We start from the raw sequence: 27391 nt of genomic DNA, 5'->3' as shown, positions 1-27391 counted from the left end.
CATCCCTCATGGCCAGAGCCCTTGCCAGCCCCGACACCAGTGCTCCGGGGGGCTCATGAGAGCCCGCTCTCATAGAAGCCTCCCTCCCCTCATCTGGAAGCACAACTGCTGGGCCATCATCACTTAGTTGCATATGTCTTTTCTCGCCCATCATACCAGGGTGGGGGACAGCCAGAGGGGGTTAACAGGGCTTTCCCCATGTCTAATTCTTCTGGAACAGAACTGCTGCTAGCAGTTTACAATTTTGCTGTTAGTAAGAACTGTTCATCATAAAGGTTCCCTATATTGATGGTTGACAAGAGCAGTCTTAGAGCCATGATCTTATTGCATCTGAACAGTAGCCTATGTGGTAGGGAGAGTGGGTAGATCGCCCCCTTGGGACAGGTGGAGAACCTGAGACCCCTAGAGGGACGTGTCCTGCAGGAGATGACTGAGCCAGGTGGGGACAAGCATGGGGGATGGGAGGCATCCCCTGTCTCTTGTTGGGTCTGCACCTCTGTGTTCTGTAACCCTCCCTGAGCGCACCACCCACCACACACTCTCAGCTCCTCTCTTCTGTCTGACTGAGCCCATCAATACAGACCAGCACATGCTCCTGTAACAGCTGTCCCCCTCTCATATGAGGCACGAAGCCTTCCTTCCCCACACTGTTTCACCAGGTACTACTGTAAGAAACACCTTCCAAATAACCAGCTACGAGGCTCATCCAAGATACAGACATGAGAGAAAGTAATATCTGCATGGAATGGTTCTGTCTCCTCAGTCACCTTACCCTCTCTCTTCATAGAGCTTCTTGACAGTGATTAGTTCATTGACTGATGGTGGAGCCCTTCAATTCATTAATGTTTAGGGAGGACCTGCTGGGCACTGGGCTCTGACCTGGGTGCTGAGCATACGAAGGTTCGTGAGCCCTGCACCCTGAGGAGCAGCCTGTTGGATGGGCTTACTAGAGCAACTCAGACTAGGAATCACACTCATGAACAGACATTCCAGACATACCTCTCCAGCTTTCAGGGCATGAGCTGTGGGGCTCCTGGGCAGAACTCCGGGGAGCCAGGGTGGGTTGTTGCACAGGACTCAGCTCTGCTCTCCTTTCCAGGCATTGCCATTATGATGTCACTGTGTGACCAGGTGGACATTTATGAGTTCCTCCCATCCAAGCGCAAGACTGACGTGTGCTACTACTATCAGAGGTATTTCGACAGTGCCTGCACAATGGGCGCCTACCACCCACTCCTCTTTGAGAAGAACATGGTGAAGTACCTCAACCTCGGCACGGACGAGGACATCTACCTGCTTGGAAAAGCCACGCTGCCTGGCTTCCGGACAATTCGCTGCGGAGCATAAGCTCCCCAGCCAGGCCCCCTCACCCTTCCCCACTGGCATTTTACAGCTGGTCTTCTGGCCACCCCAGGCCTGGGAAGGAAGACTGTGTTCCTGAATAATCACAGCCCACACTTCAGGCAGCAAGAGCCCTGGGGCTTCAGAAACTCAAGGGTAGGGCTCCCAGCCCAGCCTGCCCTGTTGTCACGGGAGTGTGTGAACCCAGAGCCTCCTGTCTCACTCATATATACCCATTTAGCATTCCCTCCAGAAAGGGTCCTCCCACCCCCAACCTAGGTAAACACAAGATCCACCTTTCCCAACCAGGGCTGCCAAAACTGGTCTGCTTTCCCCACCAGAATGATGTTGTTATTGCGAACCAGGGAAACAGGAAAAAAGGTACAGTCTCTATCCTCACGGAGGTGATGGCACCCACTCCAGTACTCTTGCCTAGAAAATCCCATGGACGGAGGAGCCTGGTAGGCTGCAGTCCATGGGGTCGCGAAGAGTTGGACACGATTGAGCAACTTCACTTTCACTTTTCACTTTCATGCATTGGAGAAGGAAATGGCAACCCACTCCAGTGTTCGTGCCTGGAGAATCCCAGGGACAGGGGAGCCTGGTGGGCTGCCGTCTATGGGGTCGCACAGAGTTGGACACGACTGAAGCGACTTAGCAGCAGCAGCAGCAGCAGCTCCATCCTCAAGTTGCCTATAGATCAGTGCGAGAGACCAGATAGATTCAGTGTGCTTAATGCACTGGGGCTTGTGGGTGTGGGCTTGCTATGTGGCTTTTTTTGCACCCAGGAGGGACCACACCCTTCCCGTGTCAGTGGGTGATAGAGGGCTTCACGGAGCTGGGGGCTGTGAAGTGTAAAATTCACTTTTTCCTTTAGAAAAGGAGAAACATGTCAAGCAGACTTTGTCTAAGTCATCTGAGATGTGTTTTCCTATCTGCCTTTATTACCTGTATTTAAGAACTGCCTGAGTTTACAGGCTCAAGGTACTTTTTGAGGAACTCCCCTCATGTCTGAGGCATCAACTGAAGCCCCATACAGATGCCAGGCAAGCCAGATGCCAAAACCCTGATTTCCCCAGGCTTGCCTGGCCTGAGCCCAGCCTAGCCTACCAGCTGGGTGTGCACAGCCTATCCAAGTCTTCCTTTTTGATGCCCACCCCCAAACCTCCTCCTGCCATCCTGTTTTTCCCTTTTATCTTCCCACTCCCAAATTACTTTCAAGCATTTTACACTTTAAAATTTCCTGACTTTTTTTTTTAACCTTCATGGGCCTTTTGTGAAAGGCCTCTCAGGGAGTGGGAACGTGGTTTCCTAGGACTTAAGAGTCGCTCTCAGAGGTCAGAACCTTGGAGATCATGACTATTTCTCACCAGGTGTATCAGAGCACTGTGCCCCCACCCCCGCCTGCAGGGGAGCAACATCAAAGCCTCTGGACAGAGGTCTGTCTGCTGTGGTCTGTCCACACACACTCTGGACCATTGTGCTAAGTCCCCTCCCCTGATGGGGAGCCACACTAGACTGGACCAGGCTTCTGGACTCCTGAGCTAGCCCTATGTGCTCATGGGTCTTGAATGTCTGAGGTCCAGACCAGCTGCTGTGGAGCTGGAGTACTCATTCATGGTCAAACCGCTGGCTTGTGCAGGCAGTAGAAAGAGCTCTGGAGTGAGAAGCCCTGGGTTTTCAAAGTGATGCTCCCCTATTACTCGCCATGCCACCATGGGCAAATTCTCCTCTCTGAGCCTATTTCCACATTTGTAAAATGGGTGGTGAGCCTGCCTCACAGGTGCTCTGAGGGTTACCTGGGAGAAGGCAGGTGCTCAGTGCATGCTGGATTTCTCCCTTCCTTTACTAAGATCCTGCCCTGTGCCCACACCTGGCAGCATCCTGCTGTGAAGCAGGCCAGAGAGTGGGCTTTGTCCTCAGGGAATGTAATGTCCTATTGGGAGACAATAATACCTACCCTGCTTGGAATACCCTGGCAACCATCCGAGGGAGTGGAGGGTGCAGAATGTGTCCCTGCTCAGGCCTGATCCGCTCTGGGATGGGCAGAGCACTTGGGCCACTGGCCACTGTGACCCCAGGCTTTTCCACGTCTGTGGGCCCAAGAATTCCTGGGAGTCCCTGAATCATGAGCATGGAGTGCAGAGGGAGGTGACATTCCATCGCCAGGAGAGATATATTGGTATGGACACTGAGACTACACTGGGTAGATTCTAGCTTTTATATGTTATATTAAGAGATCAAGTTAATTTAATTGTGCTTTCTCAACCTGGAAACGGGTAGAATGCAAATAAGATGTGGATATTCTTGTTAGTCTGATTAAATGTTTTATATTTGTGACAGGCAATTTAAAAATTATGACTGTGTCTTGTAGGAAATCCACTGTCTCTAAGCTGTTCTGTTTTATTCAGTAGCCATCTGTTCATTCTCTATCACGAAGTCCTCAAATCTTTCCATCTCAATCAAATAAGCTATTGATATTGGCCTGGAGTTGAGACGTCAGTCTCAGAAACTTCTGAATCATGTCCTAAGCTATTTCTGAATTATCCAAAGATTATGTAAAATTTTAAAATAAATGATTGTTCAAAACTTGTATCCCTCTTTTCTTGTTAAGGGGACAACTGCTCATTCTCAATTCTTGTCTCCGAAGAAGACACAACAGGAATCCTGAACCCCCAAACCCTCCCCCATGAGCTCCTCTGCCTTAGCCTCTTGTCACTTCTACAAGAAAAGAACTACTTACACAGCAGGATATCATCTATGAGATAGCCACTGGTTTGTTTTCTTCCTTTTGCTCTTGCTTGGATTCAAATGACAAAGCTGTTGTTCATCCAACACCTCAAGGAAGGGCTGCAGGAGGACAGAAAGCAGAATGAAAGGAAGTTCTCACCTTGGTTTCCAAAAGTCTAAAACCCTTAAAGGATTTAAGGCTAACCCAAGGGGATAGCCAAGTTGTTTAGATACAGAAATTTCTGCCCAAACCTCGGGAGAATGGGAGTTCAAAAGAGGAGCGACAGAAAAAGAGATTTCAATTAGTTTGGAAACTGAGATCTGTGCTTGCCAGATTTACAATAGCCTTAAGTCTCTTTTAGGTCCTTTCAACTGGTGAGCTGGGTTTTGGGGTGGCACCAGGCTTCTCTGTTTGAACCTTGTGGGGAGCTTCTGCCACCTCCACAGGTTGCCTTTTCCCTTGGATCCTACTCTGGTATCTGCTGCTTACTTTAAGGTGTGTATGTTAGGGATGCGGGAGGAAGAATGAGAACCTGGCTTCTTCTTTACCTTATCAGCCATTTAAGCAGAAGAAAGACACAAATCACAAAGAGAAAGACCAATAAAGAGAGAGTGGTACTCACCTACAACCTCCATGCCCACCCCACCAATAGCACCCTTTAAGCCCAACTCCAGGCTGTCTGTTCTTATAGAATGCTTCACACCCTGGCAGTATGCTTTACTCATACCAGTAATGGCTCCACAGCTAGAAGCAAGAGGCGGAGAAGGGGGTACTCTGGGACTGCCGCCTCACCTATTTCCAGCTCCTCACCCGCTGTGTGGCTTTGGTTTCTACTTCCCATGTGACCCTCGGGGCAGCCTTTGTTCTGTGATGTATGGGGAGTGCATTATGACCCCAGGGACACTTACCACTCTAACTGGGGCAGAAACACCCTAACCCAGAAAATTCATCCCTATGGGCTGGCGTAATGGCATCAGTTTCAGGAGAGAATAAAAGGCCTTACTGCACCCATGGCATCCCATCACCTGGTGCATTTATGCTGCCATCCAGTCCTTCTCAGGTCAGGATTGACTGGAAACAAGTTTATCATGGGAAGAGGAATTCTAATTTTTTAATTAATTTATTTATTTTACTTTACAATATTGTATTGGTTTTGCCATACATTGACTTGAATCCACCATATGTGTTCCCCATCCTGAACCCCCCTCCCACCTCCCTCCCCATCCCATCCCTCTGGGTCATCCCAGTGCACCAGCCCCAAGCACCCTGTATCATGCATCAAACCTGGACTGGCGATTTGTGTCACATATGATATTTTACATGTTTCAATGCCATTCTCCCATATCATCCTGCCCTCACCCTCTCCCACAGAGTCCAAAAGACTGTTCAATATATCTGCATCTCTTTTGCTGTCTTGTATACAGGGTTATCATTACCTTCTTCCTAAATTCCATATATATGTGTTAGTATACTGTATTGGTGTTTTTCTTTCTGGCTTACATCACTCTGTATAATAGGCTCCAGTTTCATCCACCTCATTAGAACTGATTCAAATGTATTCTTTTTAATGGCTGAGTAATATTCCATTGTGTATATGTACCACTGCTTTCTTATCCATTCATCTGCTGATGGGCATCTAGGTTGCTTCCATGTCCTGGCTATTATAAACAGTGCTGTGATGAACATTGGGGTACATGTGTCTCTTTCGATTCTGGTTTCCTCAGTGTGTATGCCCAGCAGTGGGATTGCTGGGTCATATGGCAGTTCTATTTCCAGTTTTTTAAGGAATCTCCACACTGTTCTCCATAGTGGCTGTACTAGTTTGCATTCCCACCAACAGTGTAAGAGGGTTCCCTTTTCTCCACACCCTCTCCAGCATTTATTGCTTGTAGACTTTTGGATCACAGCCATTCTGACTGCTGTGAAATGGTACCTCATAGTGGTTTTGATTTGCATTTCTCTGATAATGAGTGATGTTGAGCATCTTTTCATGTGTTTGTTAGCCATCTGTATGTCTTGTTTGGAGAAATGTCTGTTTAGTTCTTTGGCCCACTTTTTGATTGGGTCATTTATTTTTCTGGAATTGAGCTGCAGGACTTGCTTGTATATTTTTGAGATGAATTCTTTGTCCATTGCTTCGTTTGCTATTATTTTCTCCCATTCTGAAGGCTGTCTTTTTACTTTGCTTATAGTTTCCTTTGCTGTGCAGAAGCTTTTAATTTTGATTAGGTCCCATTTGTTTATTTTTGCTTTTATTTCCAATATTCTGGGAGGTGGGTCATAGAGGATCCTGCTGTGATTTATGTGGAGAGTGTTTTGCCTATGTTTTCCTCTAGGAGTTTTATAGTTTCTGGTCTTACATTTAGATCTTTAATCCATTTTGAGTTTATTTTTGTGTATGGTGTTAGAAAGTGTTCTGTTTCATTCTTTTACAACTGGTTGACCAGTTTTCCCAGCACCACTTGTTAAAGAGATTGTCTTTAATCCATTGTATATTCTTGCCTCCTTTGTCAAAGATAAGGTGACCATATGTGCATGGATTTATCTCTGGGCTTTCTATTTTGTTCCATTGATCTGTATTTCTGTCTTTGTGCCAGTACCATACTGTCTTGATGACTGTGGCTTTGTAGTAGAGCCTGAAGTCAGGCAGGTTGATTCCTCCAGTTCCATTCTTCTTTCTCAAGATTGCTTTGGCTATTCAAGGTTTTTTGTATTTCCATACAAATTGTGAAATTATTTGTTCTAGTTCTCTGAATAATACCATTGGTAGCTTGATAGGGATTGCATTGAATCTATAGATTGCTTTGGGTAGTATACTCATTTTCACTATATTGATTCTTCCGATCCATGAACATGGTATATTTCTCCATCTATTTATGTCCTCTTTGATTTCTTTCACCAGTGTTTTATAGTTTTCTATATATAGGTCTTTTGTTTCTTTAGGTAGATATATTCCTAAGTATTTTATTCTTTTCATTGCAATGGTGAATGAAATTGTTTCCTTAATTTCTCTGTTTTCTCATTGTTAGTGTATAGTAATGCAAGGGATTTCTGTGTGTTAATTTTATATCCTGCAACTTTACTATATTCATTGATTAGCTCTAGTAATTTTCTGGTGGAGTCTTTAGGGTTTTCTTTGTAGAGGATCATGTCATCTGCAAACAGTGAGAGTTTCATTTCTTCTTTTCCAATCTGGATTCCTTTTATTTCCTTTTCTTCTCTGATTTCTGTGGCCAAAACTTCCAAAACTATGTTGAATAGTAATGGTGAGAGTGGGCACCCTTGTCTTGTTCCTGACTTTAGGGGAAAGGCTTTCAATTTTTCACCACTGAGGATAATGTTGCTGAGGGTTTGTCATATATAGCTTTTATTATGTTGAGGTATGTTCCTTCTATTCCTGCTTTCTGGAGCGTCTTTATCATAAATGGATGTTGAATTTTGTCAAAGGCTTTCTCTGCATCTATTGAGATAATCATATGGTTTTTATTTTTCAATTTGTTAATGTGGTGTATTACATTGATTGATTTGTGGATATTGAAGAATCCTTGCATCCCTGGGATAAAGCCCACTTGGTCATGATGTATGATCTTTTAAATATGTTGTTGGATTCTGCTTGCTAGAATTTTGTTAGGGATTTTTGCATCCATGTTCATCAGTGATATTGGCCTGTAGTTTTCTTTTTTTGTGGCATCTTTGTCAGGTTTTGGTATTAGGGTGATGGTGGCCTCATAGAATGAGTTTGGCAGTTTACCTTCCTCTGCAATTTTCTGGAGGAGTTTGAGTAGGATAGGTATTAGTTCTTCTCTAAATTTTTGGTAGAATTCAGCTGTGAAGCCGTCTGGTCCTGGGCTTTTGTTGGAAGATTTCTGATTACAGTTTCAATTTCCGTGCTTGTGATGAGTGTGTTAAGATTTTCTATTTCTTCCTGGTTCAATTTTGGAAAGCTCTACTTTTCTAAGAATTTTTCCATTTCTTCTAAGTTGTCCATTTTATTTGCATATAGTTGCTGATAATAGTCTCTTATGATCCTTTGTATTTCTGTGTTGTCTGTTGTGATCTCTCCATTTTCATTTCTAATTTTGATTTTTCTCCCTTTGTTTCTTGATGAGTCTGGCTAATGGTTTGTCAATTTTATTTATCTTCTCAAAGAACCAGCTTTTGGTTTTGTTGATTTTTGCTATGGTCTCTTTTGTTTCTTTTGCATTTATTTCTGCCCTAATTTTAAAGATTTCTTCCCTTCTAACTAACCCTGGAGTTCATAATTTCTTCCTTTTCAAGTTGCTTTAGGTGTAGAGTTAGGTTATTTATTTGACTTTTTTCTTGTTTCTTGAGGTATGCCTGTATTGCTATGAACTTTCCCCTTAGTACTGCTTTTACAGTGTCCCATATGTTTTGGGTTGTTGTGTTTTCATTTTCATTCGTGTATGCATATTTTGGTTTCTTTTTTGATTTCTTCTGTGATTTGTTGGGTATTCAGCAGTGTGTTGTTCAGCCTCCATATGTCGGAATTTTTAATAGTTTTTCTCCTGTAATTGAGATCTAATCTTACTGCATTGTGGTCAGAAAAGATGCTTGGAATGATTTCAATTTTTTTGGATTTACCAAAGCTAGATTTATGGCCCAGGATGTGATCTATTCTGGAGAAGGTTCCATGTGCACTTGAGAAAAAGGTGAAATTCATTGTTTTGGGGTGAAATGTCCCATAGATATCAATTAGATCTAACTGGTCTATTGTATCATTTAAAGTTTGTGTTTCCTTGTTAATTTTCTGCTTAGTTGATCTATCCATAGGTGTGAGTGGGGTATTAGGGTATTAAAGTCTCCCACTATTCTTGTGTTATTGTTAATTTCCCCTTTCATACTTGTTAGCATTTGTCTTACATATTGTGGTGCTGCTACGTTCGGTGCATATATATTTATGATTGTTATATCTTCTTCTTGGATTGATCCTTTGGTCATTATGTAGTGTCGCTGTCTCTTTTCAAAGCCTTTGTTTTAAAGTCTATTTTATCTGATATGAGTATTGCTACTCCTGCTTTCTTTTGGTCTCTATTTGCATGGAATATCTTTTTCCAGCCCTTCACTTTCAGTCGGTATGTGTCCCTTGTTTCGAGGTGGGTATCTTGTAGACAACATATATAGGGGTCTTGTTTTTGTATCCATTCAGCCAGTTTTTGTCTTTTGGTTGGGGCATTCAACCCATTTACATTTAAGGTAATTATTGATAAGTATGATCCCGTTGCCATTTATTTTATTGTTTTGGGTTCGAGTTTATACACCCTTTCTGTGTTTCCTGTCTAGAGAAGATCCTTTAGCATTTGTTGGAGAGCTGGTTTGGTGGTGCTGAATTCTCTCAGCTTTTGCTTGTCTGTAAAGCTTTTGATTTCTCCTTCATATTGGAATGAGATCCTTGCTGGGTACAGTAATCTGGGTGGTAGGTTATTTTCTTTTATCACTTTAAGATGTCCTGCCATTCCCTTCTGGCCTGAAGAGTTTCTATTGAAAGACCAGCTGTTATCCTTATGGGAATCCCCTTGTATGTTATTTGCTGTCTTTCCCTTGCTGCTTTTAATATTTGTTCTTTGTGTTTGATCTTTGTTAATTTGATTAATATGTGTCTTGGGGTGTTTCGCTTTGGGTTGATCCTGTTTGGGACTCTCTGGGTTTCTTGGACTTGGGTGATTATTTTCTTCCCCATTTTAGGTAAGTTTTCAACTATTATCTCCTCAAGTATTTTCTCATGGTCTTTATATTTGTCTTCTTCTTCTGGGATTCCTATGATTTGAATGTTGGGCGGTTAACATTGTCCCAGAGGTCTCTGAGGTTGTCCTCATTTTTTTAATTCTTTTTTCCTCTGTTTCATTTATTTCTACCATTCTATCTTCTACCTCACTTATCCTATCTTCTGCCTCCGTTATTCTACTGTTGGTTCCCTCCAGAGTGTTTTTGATCTCATTTATTGCATTACTCATTATATATTGACTTTTTTATTTCTTCTAGGTCCTTGTTAAAGCTTTCTTGCATCTTCTCGATCCTTGTCTCAGGCTATGCATCTGTAACTCCAATTTGTTTTCAAGATTTTACATCATTTTCACTATCATTTTTCAGAATTCTTTATCAGGTAGATTCCCTATCTCTTCCTCTTTTGTTTGGTTTGGTGGGCATTTATCCAATTCCTTTACCTGCTGGGTATTTCTCTGCCTTTTCATCTTGTTTATATTGCTGTGTTTGGGGTGGTCTTTCTGTATTCTGGCAGTTGGTGGTTCCTCTTTATTGTGGAGGTTCCTTGCTGTGGGTGGGGTTGGATGGGTGGCTTGTCAAGGTTTTCTGGTTAGGGAAGCTTGTGTCGGTGTTCTGGTGGGTGGAGCTGGTTTTCTTCTTTCTGGAGTGCAATGAAGTGTCCATTAATAACTTTTGAGATGTCAGTGGGTTTGGTGTGACTTTGGTCAGCCTGTATATTGAGGCTCAAGGTTATGTTCCTGTGTTACTGGAGAATTTGCATGGTATGTCTTGCTCTGGAGCTTGTTGGCCCTTGGGTGGTGCTTGGTTTCAGCATAGGTATAGAGGCGTTTGATGAGCTCCTATCGATTAATGTTCCCTGGATTCAGGAGTTCTTTGGTGTTCTCAGGATTTGGACTTAAGTCTCCTGCCTCTGGTTTTCAGTCTTATTCTTGCAGTAGCCTCAAGACTTCTCCATCTATACAGCACCAATGATAAAACATCTAGGTTAATGATGAAAAGTTTCTCCACAGTGAGGGACATCCAGAGAGGTACATAGAGTTACATGGAAAAGAGAAGAAGGAGGAGCGAGATAGAGGTGACCAGGAGAAGAGGGGGAATCAAAAGGGAAGAGAGCAAGCTAGCCAGTAATCACTTCCCTATGTGCGCTCCACAGTCTGGATCCCTCAGAGATGTTCACAGAGTTAGAGAGAGAAGAGAAGAGGGAGAAAGGAGACAGAGGTGGCCAGGAGGATAAAAGGGGGAATCAAAAGGAGCGAGACAGATTCATCCAGTAATCAGTTCCCTAAGTGTTATCCACAGCCCAGAACACACGAAGAGATTCACTGAGTTGGGCAGAGAAAAAAAAAGAGGGAGAGGGGAGATAGAGGCGACCTGGTGGAGAAAAAGGAGAGTCAAAAGGGGGAGAGAGCAATCAGGCCAGTGATCTCTCTCCCAAGTAAAAATGGGTACTGAAGATTGGGTTCTTAAAGGTACAACGTTGATAACAAATACCAAAAAGCAAAGATTAAAAATCTTGAGTAGAAGTTAGAGTCTCAAAATATAATATTAAAAAAAAAAAACACCCAAAAAAAAACAAAACAAAAAAACACAAAGTCACAGAAATTATAAATGTGTGTATGTATATATATATATATGAAGTTTGCTTTAAAAATAGGGTCTTTTTTTTTTTTGCAAGGTAATAGTAGGTTATAAAAATGAAAATTAAAGGAGTAATGGGAACTTAAAAATAACAAAAAAAATTAAAAAATTTTAATTTAAAAAATTATAATAGTAAAAATATATCTAAGACTTTCTCTAGAGCTGTTGTGGACAGTGTGGGGTCAGTTCATTTTCAGATAGTTCCTTGGTCCGGCTTGTAGTTCTCATGGTCTATAGGCCCCTTCCTGTGTAGTCGGTGCTAACTACAGGGTTTTAATCTATTGCACCTGTCACTTCCAAAGCGGTTCCCTCTGTTTATTTTAGCTTTTTCTGTTTGCTGGTCTCTTCAGTATCTAATTTCCATCCTGACACAAGGGGCGCGGTGGTGGTCACTTTATTTTAGGCTTGCTTGTTCAGTCGTGCTTTGGGGAGGGAGGAACACTGCAAACAAATATCACTGGCGTGTGTTCACAGTGATTCAGCCACACTGGGTTTGCCCCCACCCACGGTGTGTGTGCTTTCCCAGTCTACACTGCTCAGACTCTAGGTTGCTCTGCTGGGAACTGTCTGATGTGGGCCCTGGTTTGCATGCACTTCCCAGGTCTAAGACGCTCAGGTTCAGGTTCTCAGGTACTCCACAAAGGCACAGACTTGGTTGGGCCTGCATTTTGCGCCCATCTCAGGTCCAAGCAGCTCAGATGACCAGGTCCTTGGCGCGTGTAGTCGCCCCCAGTTGAAGTCTGTGACTTATCCCCTCCCCCGTCCCAGCTGCTCGGTTTTCTGGGTGTACAACGGGCGCACCTTCTCAGGTGTGCTGTGTATCTCTTCTGGAAAGCTGATCTCTGACTGCGACCCTCCCGGCAGATGTCGACCGTTCAGAATCCCAAGAAGTCTTGGTTAGCCATGAAGTCTGCTTGCAGTTTGGTATAGGATGCCTCTCTGGGGTGGTGGCAATTGCCCCCTTCCGGCTGTAGCTGCCCTCGCCTGCCTGTCTCTGGTGAGGGATGGGCCGGTCTGTAGCCAGCTAGCTCTGCTCAGTCCTTTGCTTTGTGAGCGTGCCTGGCAGTGGTTAGGGCTTTTCACGGGATCTGGGATGCTATCCCACAGTCTGAGTTGCTATCTCAAGCTAGTTCCCTCAGATTGCCCTCAGGGCATTCAGGTCCTTATCCTAAGTAATGCTGCCTGCTCCTCCCTGTCCCTCCCTCACTTGCTAGTGGGGGATGCGAACATCTGGGCTGTTGCATCTCTGGGAGTTGCTGTTAGGCATGTAATCTGTGGGGTTCAATTATTTATTTATTTTTCCTCCCAGTTATTTTGCCCTCTGAAATTCCAAGGCTCACCACAAACCCACCAGAGAGAGTGTTTCCTGGTGTTTGGAAACTTCTCTCTTTTTCCAGACTCCCTTCCTGAGACTGATCTACTCTTTTGTCTCTCTTTTTATCTCTTATATTTTGTTCTACCTCCTTTTGAAGACAATGGGCTGCTTTTCTGGGTGCCTGATGTCCTCTGCCAGCATTCAGAAGTTGTTCTGTGGAATTTGCTTGGCGCACAAATGTTCTTTTGATGAATCTATGGGGGAGAAAGTGGTCTCCCCGTCCTATTCCTCTGCCATCTTAGGACTGCCCAGGAAGAGGAATTCTATCCAGCCCAGCAAGTGCACAATGAGCACCCACTGTGAGAGGCACTGGGAGACAGTGACGAAGACTCCCAACCCCCGCCCTCCAAGAAATCAGAGCCCGAGAGACTGGATCTGCCCTGTCTGTGTATACTATTATCAGGTTCAAGTGAGATAAGAGAGCTGCCATTTTCTGAAAATGAAAGTATGGTTATTGTTGTTAGGCTTGCATTTATAACTGCATAGAAGAAAAATACTATACAAATGCCAAATATGAAAGAATATGATCATATAAGGTAAAAGCACAATAATGAAGTTGTAAAAGAAAGATTCATTTTGGCTGGAATTTGTGGAATCTTAGTGGGTGACAGTCTTGAGACTGTCTTGACAGGCAGGATTCCTCCTTATTTCTTTAAGGAAAATGCTTTTCTGATTATAAAAGTTACAAATACTTACTGTCAAAACACAAAATCATGAAGGGGAAAAAGTTCATCTTTTCCAAATATAATCCCTATTAGCAGTTCCCAAAGCTGCAGTAATCAAAACAGTATAGTACCAGCACAGAAACAGAAAAATAGATCAATGGAACATCACAAGAGACGACGCTACACATGAACATCACCAGATGCTCAACACTGAATTAGACTGATTATATTCTTTGCAGCCAAAGATGGAGAAGCTCTATACAGTCAGCAAAACAAGACCAGGAGCTGACTGCGGCTCAGATCATGAACTCCTTATTGCCAAATTCAGACTTAAATAGAAGAAAGTAGGGAAAAACACTAGACTATTCAGGTATGACCTAAATCGAATCCCTTACAATTATATAATGGAAGTGATAAACAGATTCAAGGGATTAGATCTGATAGAGTGCCTGAAGAACTATGGACAAAAGTTTGTGACATTGTACAGGAGGCAGTGATCAAGAGCATTCCCAATAAAAAGAAATACAAAAAGGCAAAAATGGTTGTCTGAGGAGGCCTTACAAATAGCTGAGAAAAGAAGTGAAAGGCAAAGGAGAAAAGGAAAGATATACCCACCTGAATTCAGAGTTCCAAAGAATAGCAAGGAGAGATAAGAACGCCTTCCTCAGTGATCAATGCAAAGAAACAGAGGAAAACAACAGAATGGGAAAGACTAGAGATCTCTTCAAGAAAATCAGAGATACCAAGGGAACATTTCATGCAAAGATGGGCACAATAAAGGACAGAAATGGTATGGACCTAACAGAAGCAGAAGATATTAAGAGGTGGCAAGAATACATAGAAGAACTATACAAAAAAGATCTCATGACCCAGATAACCATGATAGTGTGATCACTCACCTAGAGCCAGACATCCTAGAGTTCGAAGACAAGTGGGCTTTAGGAAGCGTCAGTATGAACAAAGCTAGTGGAAGTTATGGAATTCCAGCTGAGATATTTCAAGTCCTAAAAGATGATTCTGTTAAAGTACACTCAATATGCCAGCAAATTTGGAAAACTCAGCAGTGGCCACAGGACTGGAAAAGGTCAATTTTCATTCCAATCCCAAAGAAAGGCAATACCAAGGAATGCTCAAATTACCGCACAGTTGTACTTATCTCACATGCTAGCAAAGTAATGCTCAAAATTCTCCAAGCCAGGCTTCAACAGTACATGAACCGAGAACTTCCAGATGTTCAAACTGGATTTAGAAAAGGCAGAGGAACCAGAGATCAAATTTCCAATATCCATTAGAGCATAGAAAAATCAGGAGAGTTCCAGAAAAACATCTACTTCTGCTTTATTGACTATGCCAAAGCCTTTGTGTGGATCACAACAAACTGTGGAAATTTTTTAAAGAAATAGGAATACCAGACCACCTGAACTGTCTCCTGAGAAATCTGTATGTAGGTCAAGAGGCAACAGTTAGAACCAGGAATGGAATAACAGACTGGTTTCAAATTGGGAAAGGAGTACGTCAAGGCTGTATATTGTTACCCTGCTTATTTAACTTCTATGCAGAGTACATCATGCAAAATGCCGGGCTGGATGAAGCACAATCTGGAATCAAGATTGCTGGGAGAAATATAAATAACCTCAGATATGCAGATGACACCACCCTTATGGCAGAAAGTGAAGAGGAACTAAAAAGCCTCTTGATGAAAGTGAAAGAGGAGACTAAAAAGCTGGCTTGAAACTCAACATTCAAAAAACTAAGATCATGGCATCTGGTCCCACTTCATGGCAAATAGATGGAAAAACAATGGAAATAGTGACAGACTTTACTTTCCTGGGCTCCAAAATCACTGTAGATGATGACTGCAGTCATGAAGTTAAAAGATGCCTGTTCCTTGGAAGAAAAGCTATGATCAACCTAGATAGCATATTAAAAAGCAGAGACATTACTTTGCCAACAAAAATCCGTCTAGTCAAAGCTATGGTTTTTCCAGTAGTCATGTATGGATGTAAAAGTTGGACTATAAAGAAAGCTCAGCACTGAAGAACTGATGGTTTGAAACTGTGGTGTTGGAGAAGACTCTTGAGAGTCCCTTGGACTTCAAGGAGATCCAACCTGTCCATCCTATAGGAAGTCAATCCTGAATATTCATTGGAAGGACTGATGCTGAAGCTGAAGCTCCAATACTTTGGCCACCTGATGCGAAGAGCTGACTCATTGGAAAAGACCCTGATGCTGGGAAAGAATGAAGGTGAGAGGAGAAGGGGACAACAGAGGATGAGATGGTTGGATGGCATCACTGACTCAATGGACATGAGTTTGAGTAAACTCCAGGAGTTGGTGGTGGACAGGGAGGCCTGGCGTGCTTTGCTTTGCAGTCCATGAGGTCATAAAGAGACAGACATGACTGAGTGACTGAACTGAACTGTAACACTATATAAAGTCCAGAGATAAACCCACACACCTATGTTTAATTAGGTGTACAACAAAGGAAGTAAGAATATACAATGGAGAAAAGACAGTCTCTTCAATAAATAGTGCTGGGAAAACTGAACAGCTTCAGGTTAAAGAAGGAAATTAGAAGAACATTCTCTAATACTGTACACAAAAATAAACTCAAAATGGATCAAAGACCTAAAGATAAGACTGGACACTATAAAACTCTTAGAAGAAAGCATAGGGAGAATGCTCTTTGACATAAATCGCAGCAAGATCTTTTTTGATCCACCTCCTAGAGTAATGAAAATAAAAACAAAAATAAATGGGACCTAATTAAACTTAAAAGCTCCTGCATAGCAAAGGAAACCATAAGCAAAATGAAAAGACATCCCACAGAATGGGAAAAAACATTTGCAAATGAAGTGACCAACAAGGGATTATTCTCCCAGATATACAAACAGCTTTTGCAGCTCTAAGTCAAAAGGCAAATAAACAATCCAATCAAAAAATGAGCAGAAGATCTAAATAGACATTTCTCCAAAGGACACATGTACACATGAAATGATGCTCAACATTACTAATTATCAGAGAAATGCAAATCAAAACTACAATGAAGTATCCCTTATACCAGTTAGAATGGCCATCATCATAAAGTCCACAAACAATAAATGCTGAAAAGGATGTGGATAAAAAGTAATTCTCCTCCACTGTTGGTGGAAATGTAAATTGATTAGCCACTATGAAGAACAGTATGGAGGTTCCTTGAAAAACTGAAAATAGAGCTACCATATGATCTAGGAATTCCACTCCTAGGCATATATCCACAGAAAACCATAATCCCAAAAGACACGCGCATCACAGTGTTAATTGCAGCACTTGACAATAGTCAAGACATGGAAGCAACCTAAATGTCCATTGGCAGAGGAATGCATAAAGAAGATGTGGTACATTATACAATGGAATATTACTCAGCCCCCTAAAATAATGAAATAATGCCATTTGCAGCAACATGGATGAACCTAGAGTTCATCCTAATCTTCACTTATCATACTAAATGAAGTATGTCAGACAGAAAAAGACAAATATCATATGATCTCTCATGTGGGATTTAATTAAAAATGATACAAATGCACTTATTTACAAAACAGAAACAGACTTACAGATATCAAAAACAAACTTATGGTTACAAAAACGGAAACATGGTTGGGAGGGATAAATCGGAAGCTAAAGATGAACATATGCACACTACAATATATAAGATGATCACCAAAAGGACATACTATATAGCACAGGGAATTCTACTCAATATTCTGTGATAACCTATATGAGAAGAGAATCTAAAGGAGAATCAATATATGTATAACTGAATCACTTTGCTGTACACCTGAAACTAACACAACATTGTAAATCAACTATAACTGAAATATATAACACATACATATATTGTGCACACACACACACACACACATATATATAGCATGCAAAAAAGAACATATCCTGCTTTTTTAAAATTAAAAATATATTATAAAAATGTCTCCAAATCATTAAGGCAGCCAGCTATGTCAGGAACCAGCCCCCTCCACCAGCAAACAGCAGCTCCAGGAACCCCAAGCTCTGCAACCACCCACCCCAGAACCCGGCTCTGCCCACTACTGGGCCAGAACTAGCCCTGGAACCCCCTGGGGTCCTGCAAACAGTCAGCTCAGGACCTGGTCCCATCCACCAGTAGCCAGCAGCCATGGCACGAGGCAGGGCCTGGCAACCAACTGAAACAGAAGCCAGACACACCCACCAGATTACCCACAGTAGTCAGCTTTCATTATGTTTCCTATGCTTGGGATTATTTGAGCTTCTTGGATAAGTATGTGCCTTGTTGTGTTGTTGTTGGTTAGTCACTCAGTCATGTCTGACTCTGTGACCTCATGGACTGCAGCCCACCAGGCTCCTCTGTCCATGGGATTCTTCAGGCAAGAATACTGGAGTGGACTGCCATTCCCTTCTCCAGGGGATCTTCCCAACCCAGGGACTGAACCCTGGTCTCCTGCATTGCAGGTGGATTCTTGACCATCTGAGTCACTAGGAAAGCCCAAGTATGTGTATAGTTTTAATCAAATTTGGAAAAGTTTTGGCTATTATTTCCTCAAGCATTTTTTCTCTTTTCTCCTTTGGAAACTTTAACAACATGAATGGTAGGTTGCTTAATGCTGTCCCATACTCACTGATGCTCTTTCCATTTTTCACAATTCTTATATTTTTTTCTGTTTGATTTTATATAGTGCCTGGTGTTACATCTTCAGGTTCACTAATCTTTTCTTCTGCAATGTCAAATGTGCCATTAATCCTATCCAGAGTATTTTTCATCTGAGATAATTGAAATTTCATCTGTCTTCTACTTTCTTGAAAACATAAAAAGTAGCAAAGATCAACTGGAGAAGGCAATGGCACCCTACTCCAGTACTCTTGCCTAGAAAATCCCATGGATGGAGGAGCCTGGTAGGCTGTAGTCCATGGGGTCGCTAGAGTCGGACACGACTGAGTGACTTCACTTTCACTTTTCACTTTCATGCATTGGAGAAGGAAATGGCAACCCACTCCAGTGTTCTTGCCTGGAGAATCCCAGGGATGGGGAAGCCTGGTGGGCTGCCGTTTATGGGGCCACACAGAGTCGGACACGACTGAAGCGACTTAGCAGCAGCAGCAGCAGCAGCAAAGATCAACAACCTCAGATATGTAGCTGATACCACTCTAATGGCAGAAAGCAAAGAGAAACTAAAGAGCCTCTTGATGGGGCGAAGGAGGAGAGTGAAAGAGCCAGCTTAAGATTAAATATTAAAAAAACTAAGATCATGACATCTGCCCCCATTACTGCATGGCAAGTAGAAGTAGTGACAGATTTCCTCTTCTTGGGCTTCAAAATCACTGCAGATGGTGACTGAAGCCATGAACTCAGAAGATGATTGCTTCTTGGCAGGAAAGTGATGACAAACTTAGTGTGTTGAAAGCAGAGACAGTACTCTGCTGACAAAAGTCCATATAGTCAGGACTTCCCAGCGATCATGTACGGTTGTGAGAGCTGGACCTTAAAGAAGGCAGAACACCAAAGAACTGATCCCTTCAAACTGTAGTGCTGGAGAAGAGCCCTGAAAGTCCCTTGGACATCAAGGAGATCAAACCAGTCAATCTTAAGGGAGATCAACCTTGAATATTCACTGGAAGGCCGGACAGTGAAGCTGAAGCTCTAGTATTTTGGTCATCTGATGCAAACAGATGATTCATTGGAAAAGTCCCTGATGCCGGGAAAGATTGAGAGCAGAAGGATAAGAGGGCATCAGATGAGATGGCTGGATGCATCACCAATGCAATGAACATGAACTTGGACAAACTCCAAGAGATGGTGAGGGACAGGGAGGCCTTGTATGCTGTAGTCTGTGGGGTCGCAAAGAGTCAGAGCTGACTGGGTGACTGAACAAAACAAAACAAACAAAGAAAACTCTACCATTATTTCTGGGTCAGTTTTGATAGATTTTGCTCCTCATTATGGATAGCTTTTTTCTGCCTTTTTTGCATATCCTGGTGATTTTAGATTGGTGCCTATATAAATATTTTCTTTTTGGATGCTAGATACTTTTTTAGTCCAATAAATATTCTTGAGTTTTGTTCTGGGATGCAAGTAAGTTTCCTGGAAACCATTGGTTCTTTTTAAGTACTTCTCCTAAGCTCTTTTATTTCTCATTTCTCAAGGGATCACTGCTGTTACTTGATCCATTACCTGTTGTTACATTTCCAACATCTTCAAAACTACATTTTACATTTTTTTTGTTGTTGTTGTTCTTTAGGTGTTTAATGCAGGAGGATGAAGTATTTAATCATTAAACACTGAAGTGAATAAGTGTTATAAGAGTTTTACTGAAACTGAATCTGGCTCACTCAATCATCTGGCTCTGTCTCAGAGACCAGGGGCAGGTAGGTTGTTGGCTAAAGATGGTAAAGGATCTACCTGCACTGTGGGAGATCTTCAATCAAGATCCCCTGGAGAAGGGAAATGGCAATCCACTCCAGTATTCTTGCCTGGAGAATCCCATGGACAGAGGAGCATGGTGGGATATAGTCCATGCATAGGGTCACAAAGAGTTGAACACAAGTGAGCTACTAACATTTTCACTTTCTGAGACTGGAGAAGGGATCCTATGAGCCTTTATTTTCCTAATTGGTAAAGAGCCTCCAGAAAAGAGCCTCATCCAAAGGGGAGGGGACAAAGCTGAGGTGAACCTGCCTGGCTTAAGGTCAAGGGGCCACAGGAGGAGGGATGGATGCTGATTGTTCTGTAGCCCTGTTCCATGGAATAGGAAGAGAGGACTCTAGTGAAAGTATAAGAAGACCTTCTGAGTTCACAGTCCCCTAAAAATACATTGGATATCGAAAACACAGTGTGCCACGAGAAATCTGCAGCTCCAGCAACAGTTAATTTGGCAGTAAGGAGAGTCAGCAAGAAAGGCTGGTACCAGGCATTGGTGTTGGTGTTCACAGAAGACAAAGAGGAGGAAAGTGATGGCTGTTATGAAGACAGATTCACTTATACCAATGCCTCTCAGCGCTATTTCAGTAGACTTGTGGGTGCTGGAGCTTTAATTAAAGGGCCAAGGTCAAAGCTTGAAGTGAGATTTGGGGAAGCAAAAATGGCCTCTGACAGAAGAATTCCTTGAGTCCGTATATATACACACACACAGAGGTCAACCAGGAGGGGGTGGCAAGGGCAACATGATAGTGGGGGCCACAAAGCTCTGAGTAACTGAATTTTCAGACTGTGGCTACAAAAGTGACCCAGTCTTTTTCAGACATGAGATCTGGTCTGTCTGTCTGTGGTAATGAGATCCCTTTGTCTCTAATGACTACATCTTCCTCCTGGGCAGCCTACAGGTGGGCCTGTCCAGCTGAATAAACAGGGTCAGGCCTGAAAGCCCAGAGCTCTCACTGTGCTTCCTCAGATGTTTGCTTTTACCACTTGCCAAAGAAAGATTGAGGGAGTCTTAAAATAGGTGGAAAAAAGTTACATAAAGTTCTTTATTGGGAAGCTCTGAAGGAGGCTTGGTGTGCTGCGATTCATGGGGTCGCAAAGAGTCGGACATGACTGAGAGACTGAACTGAACTGAACTGAACTGAACCGAAACCCACTTGTCAAAGGTCTACCCCAAGGCATGAACAAATAAATGGAGAAGAACCAGTCTTAGGCACAGCATGAAAATAGCTGAAACTCTGTTAAAATCTGCAGCTTACATTGAGACAAAGGCTATGAACCTTCTTGAATCTCTGTGGAAGTAGACTGAAAGAAAAACGTCTGCTAGATCTTTATATGAACACCTTTTTTCCAAATAGAAAATATCCCATTCTTGAAACATACTGCACAGAGAAAGTGGGTGGCCCTGGGAAGTGTTGAGTCATAAAGTACTATTCAACTAGGAGTTCTAGGTGAAAGTAAAAACTTAGAGAAAGTCTGAGTAGCCACTTTTACAATAAAATAATCCAACTGGAGGAGACTCTAATGCTCCAGGCAGTGCTAACCAAGAGAAGGGAGTTAGTGGTTTGGCCTGTGATGGTGCTGATCTCACTGTCTGCTATACTTGGCTAGCAGTGAGTAATCTCAGTTTTTTCCCTTCAGTTTCACTCATGTGAGTTATTTCTCATCAGACATGGTAAATTCCATCAGAAGCCAGACAGCATTATTTCATGTTTACTAGCTGGAAGAACACCAACAGTGCCACCCCACTACTCAAGAGTGGTAACACTTTCTAAAGTCATCCTTGCACTGACGTTTTTATGATGGCCTAACCTAGAAACCTTCTTTTAAGACACTCAGTTTTAAGTTCATTTAAAACTCTGAATCTAGTGCCACCAATCCTTCCAGCTATCTCATTGCATCCTCTTTTAGAACTTAAAAAAGTATTAAGTTTGTTCCTTCATCCATCTATCCATCCACCCATTCACTCTTCCATTCAACTGATATACACTGGTGTACACACTGTATAATGGAGTTACAAAGATAACACTGATGATAGCAGTGACAAGGAGAGTGATGGCATCAAAATGGCAACATAGGAGGCCCTAAGCTCTCTCCATGCACAAAGACCAACAATTAGACAGCTAGTTGTAAAACCAAATAGCTCTGGGAGAGCTCTGGATTCCACCTAAGAAATTTTAACACACAGTGGAACAAAAACTCTGAGAATAAATGCACAAGAAGAGAAGACAATTAGTTTCATTTTGCCTGCATTGTTCCATCCCTCAAGCTGGCACTTCTTAGTGCCAAGAAAGAACTTCCCAGCTAGAAAGAAGTCTCCTTTCTAGGAAAGAAACAGTGGGTCAAGCAGCTTCTCCACCCTTCCTGGGTACCATACAAAGGATCTGCTTAGGTTTTGCTCCACAGACAGAAAAAACTGAGATGTACAGAGATGGCGAGGGACGAAAAGAAACCAGTCATATAGTGGGAGCAATTGCAATTCACACTGACCTGCTCTATAGACAAACCCTTTGCCACCGAAGAAGAATTAGTGGCCAACACAGCTGCCACAGACTCCCTGAAGATTTCCCTGGCTCTTGCCGTATAGGTATTTGTGTTCACTGATGCCAATTGCCTGAGTCCCTCCCTGCTCCATCACCTTCCCCACCCCCACCCCCTATATCCCCTTGCCAGAGCCTGGGAACAGTACTGGTAGCTAGCTCAAGCCCCTGAGGCTGCACCAATGCAAAACAGCAGCTTAGACCCTGTGGATGACCCCTACTGCTGTACATGCACCCAGTGCTAGGCCCTTCAGCTCACTTTTATGCTGCTAGCCTGACATCTATCACTAGCTTTCACCCAGCTGCACACCTAGGGGGAGACTGAACAGCCACTGGGAGATCATGCTAACCGCCAGGGCTCCCATAGCCAATTGTGGGTCCAGACCAGGCCCTGCCCTATGTAACTGGCCTGAACAACTGTGATTACCTTAGCTGGAATTGTTCCAGCTGTACATCTGTACGCCCCCAGCCCAATCCCCTTTACTGGCCTCTACTGAAGTTCACACACCCAGGGGAGGATTGTGCAGCCATGGGAGAGCATGCTGGTAGTCAGAGCTCCAGAAGCTGCCAGCTTACAGCTTGTAGCTGTCCCTGGTCCCTGCTGCCTGCACTGGCCCTCACCGAGTTCTGTATACCTACACCTGGCTCCTGCCATGACATAGGCACCTGCAGCTGGCCCCCACAGTCGAGTGTGTTCCCACTGTCAGCAATTCCTGCCCTGGTCACTAGCTGCTGGACTTGCAGGCACCACCCAGGACCCCAGCAGCTCTTGCAACCACTGCAGATTCCCTGCAGTCCTCACCAAGGACATGCAGCTGTTGATTCTGGGCACTCCAGTGGCCAGAGCTGAAGAGACATTATGCCTCTGATGGACTTTGTGCTGCCACATGCTGCCATACTTGGCACCGGCAACACCAGACCTGACATCACAGCAAGCTCCAGTGTACACCCACCCACGTGGTAAAGGTCTTCTCTTACTAAAGTCAGTCCCCAAGGGTTGGAAGAAGCAACTGCTTCTTTAAATGCACAGATACTTAAACAAGGCTACCAGAATCATGAAGAAAGCAGAGAAACATGACTCCATCAAAGTAATACAATAAACCTACAGTAACTGGCCCCAAAGAAATGGAGATCCAGGAAAGTGGTCTGATGAAGAATTCAAACAAATTTTTCTAAAGATGCTCAGTGAGCCAAAAGAGAATACAAACTAAAAATTTAATGATAACAGGAAAACAATACAAGAAAAAATAAGTTCAACAAAAAGAAAACATAAAAAAGATCCAAACAAATTTTGGAGCTGAAGAATACCATAGCTTAACTGAAGAATCCAACGAGAGCTTCAACAGCAGCTTGACAAAGCAGAAGACAGAATCAGTGAGTTAAAAATAGACTAACTGAAATTATCCAATCATGTGAGCAAAAATAGAAAAGAATGAAAAGAGCCTGTGGGACTTATGGGACATGATCAAGAGAAATAATGTACAATGATTGGAGTCCCAGAAGGAGAAGAGAAGGGGAAAGGAATAGAAAGCTCCAAGACCCATTGTAACAAAACTGTTTAAAATCAAAGAGAGAATTTTAAAAGAAACAAGAGAAAAAAACTCTCAGTAGAGGTCTTGCAGGCCAGGAGAGAATGGGATAATGTATTCAAGGTGCTGAAAGAAAGAAACTGCCAACCAAGAATACCTAGCAAAGCTGTTTCAGAAATCAAGGTAAAATAATGACTTTTTTTAAATAAAAGCTGAAAAAATTCATCACCACTAAAAATACTTTATAAGAAATGCTGAAAGAAGTCCTTCAAGCTGAAATGAAAGGAAGTTAATTAGTAATTTTAAAACATGAAAGCATACAACACACTGGGATAAAGATAAACTTATGGCCGGATTCAAGATACTTGAATACTGAGATATGGTGGTGTGTTAACTACCTAACTCTAGTATAACAGATAAAAGACAAAAGTATTAAAAATAGATGTAACTACAACAATTAGTTAATGGATACACAATATGAAAATATGTAAAATTGTGCCATCAAAAACATAAAAGTGAGAGTAAAAGGGTAGTTTCTGTATGAGATTGAAGTTATCCTTATGGATAAAAAATTGTTACACATATAAAATGTTTTGTATAAGCCTCACAGAAACCATAAAGGAAAAACCTACACAAAGGAAAATCACAAAGATAAAGAGAAGAGAATCAAAGCCTACTACTAAGGAAAAGCATCAATTCACAAAGGGAGGCAGCAAGAGAGGAAGAAGGGAATGAGAGAATGACAGAACAGTCAGAAAACAATAAATAAGGTGGCACTGTTAAGTCCTTACCTATCAGTGCTTACTCTAAACATAAATGGTGAATTCTTCAATCAAAAGACATCAAGTGGCTGGGTGAGTAAAACAAAATAAAACAAGAACCAGCTACATGCTGCCTAAAAGATACTCAACAGGGAAAAGGTCATCTCTTCAAAAGATCTTGGGAAAACTATTCTTTTCACATGCAGAAGAAACAAAATTGGACCTCTATCTTACACCACTCACAAAAATTAACTCGAAATGGATTACAGATTTAAAAGTAAGAACTGATGCTATAAAACTCATAGAAGAAAACACACAGTTTCTTGACAATAGTCTTGGCAACAAATTTTTGGATATGACACTGAAAGCACAAGCGACAAAAACAACACTTAGTAAGAAGGACAACGTAAAACTAGAAAGCTCTTACAGAGCAAAAGAAAAAATGAACAAAATGTAAAGGCAACCCAGGGAATGGTGGAAAACATTTGCAAATCATATATCTGGTAATGGGTGAATATTCTAAAATATAGTAAGAACTCATACAACTCAATAGCAAAAGTCAATCTGACTAAAAAATGGGCAGAAGAGGAAAAAACTGAATAGAGATTTTCTCAAAGAAAATGTACGAATTGTCAATGGAATCATGCAAAGGTGCCCAGTAACACTAATCATCAGTGAGATATTAGTGATGTCTCACTGTGGCAAATCAAAGCCACAATGAGATATCAACTCACACCTGTTAGAATGACTTTTCATCAAAAAATAAGACATAATTTGGATTGGTAAGGATGTAGAGAAAGGGAACTTTGGTTCACTGTTGGTAAGAATATAAATTGATGCAGTCATTGTGGAAAACAGTATGGAGATTTCTCAAAAACTGAAAATAGAACTACCATTGATACAACAATTTCACTTCTGAGACTGGAAAAAAATGAAAACAGTATTTTGAAAAGATATCTGCATGCCCATGATCATTGCAACATTAATTATAAAAGCCAAAATATGGAAACAACCCAAGTGTCTGTCAATAGATGAATTATTAAAGGTGTAAACATATATAAAATGGGATATCATTCAGCCATAGGAAAGAAAAAATTCTTGCCATTTGTGACAACATGGATGAATCTTAAGGGCATTATTCTAAGTGAAATAAGTCCATCAGCAGATGAATGGATAAGAAAGCTATGGTACATATACACAATGGAGTATTACTCAGCCATTAAAAAGAAAACATTTGAATCAGTTCTAATGAGGTGGATGAAACTGGAGCCTATTATACAGAGTGAAGTAAGCCAGAAGGAAAAACACCAATACAGTATAATAACGCATATATGTGGAATTTAGAAAGATGGTAACAATAACCCTGTGTACGAGACAGCAAAAGAGACACTGATGTATAGAACAGTCTTATGGATTCTATGGGAGAGGGAGAGGGTGGGAAGATTTGGGAGAATGGCATTGAAACATGTAAAATATCATGTATGAAACGAGATGCCAGTCCAGGTTCGATGCATGATACTGGATGCTTGGGGCTACTGCACTGGGACGACCCAGAGGGATGGTATGGGGAGGGAGGAGGGAGGAGGGTTCAGGATGGGGAACACATGTATACCTGTGGTGGATTCATTTTGATATTTGGCAAAACTAATACAATTATGTAAAGTTTAAAAATAAAATGAAATTAAAAAAATAAATTAAATTAAGTTAAATTTAAAAAGACAGATAAAGGTAGATACTATATGATATATGGGATCTGAAAAAGCTGAACTCGTAGAAACAGAGAGGAGAGTGGTAGTTACCAGGGGCTGGGGAGCGGGAGAGGGTCTTCCCTGGTGGCTCAGTGGTAAAGAATCCTCCTGGAATGCAGGAGCCTCAGGAGACGTGGGTTCGAACCCTGGGTCAAGAAGATCCCCTGGAGGAGGGCATGGCAACCCACTCGAGTATTCTTGCTTGGAGAATCCCCTGGACAGAGGAGTCTGGCAGGCTACAGTCTATAGCGTCACAAAGAGTTGGACACGACTGAAACGACTTAGCATGCATGGGGAGCAGGAGAAATGAGGAGGTGTTAGTCAAAGGGTTAAAAACTTCCAGTTATAAGTTCTGGGATCTAATGCACAGAGTGGTGATTATAGTTAACAACAATGTACTTCATTCTTGAAAGTTGCTAAGACAGTACATCTTAAATGTTCTTACCACAAAGAAGAAATAATTATGTGATACAATGGAAGTCTTAGCTGAGGATGTGGTGCTAATCATCTTGCATCATATAAGTATATTAAATCAACATGTGTACACCTTAAATTTACACAATGTCACACATCAGTTATATCTCAGTAAAGCTGAGGGAAAAATCGACGACGACAAACTCTTGTATATCTGTTAAATGCCAGGAACACTCCTATGTACTTAATATTTTTAATATTAATCCCAACAATAACTTTAGGAGAAGGTGCTGTTATTATGCCCATTGTACAGTTAAGGAAATAAGATTAATAAAACAAGATCCCTGCTTTCAAAGGCATTTGTTTAGTAGTTAAGGAGCTGAATTATATGTTCACAAAAGAGTGAAGTTAACATTGCTAGGCCTAAATATCAATACAAGCTCACAAAAATGATGACAT

At 42.1% G+C, this 27391-nt stretch overlaps 1 protein-coding gene and 1 long non-coding RNA gene across 11 annotated transcripts in view; one reads left to right on the top strand and one right to left on the bottom strand.

Moving 5' to 3' along the window:
- ST6GAL1 (ST6 beta-galactoside alpha-2,6-sialyltransferase 1) overlaps positions 1–3936 on the top strand; it is a 150597-nt gene extending 146661 nt beyond the window's left edge. For all 8 annotated transcript variants that reach the window (XM_061413281.1, XM_061413283.1, XM_061413286.1 and 5 more), the window contains one exon: positions 1100–3936. In XM_061413281.1, the coding sequence (XP_061269265.1) occupies positions 1100–1347 (248 nt within the window). In that variant the 3' untranslated portion in view covers positions 1348–3936. The remainder of the gene's footprint in view (positions 1–1099) is intronic.
- The window catches only part of LOC133245625 (uncharacterized), a 98970-nt gene that overhangs the window by 30545 nt on the left and 41034 nt on the right, over positions 1–27391 (bottom strand). For all 3 annotated transcript variants that reach the window (XR_009735755.1, XR_009735757.1, XR_009735756.1), the window contains exon 4: positions 4085–4191. This is a non-coding gene — a long non-coding RNA (uncharacterized LOC133245625). The remainder of the gene's footprint in view (positions 1–4084; positions 4192–27391) is intronic.

The sequence above is a fragment of the Bos javanicus genome, chromosome 1 (genome assembly GCF_032452875.1).
Source record: "Bos javanicus breed banteng chromosome 1, ARS-OSU_banteng_1.0, whole genome shotgun sequence".
Taxonomy (NCBI): Eukaryota; Metazoa; Chordata; class Mammalia; order Artiodactyla; family Bovidae; genus Bos; species Bos javanicus.
The sequence above is the reverse complement of the archived record's forward strand: the minus strand, read 5'-3'. Positions and strand labels throughout refer to the sequence as shown.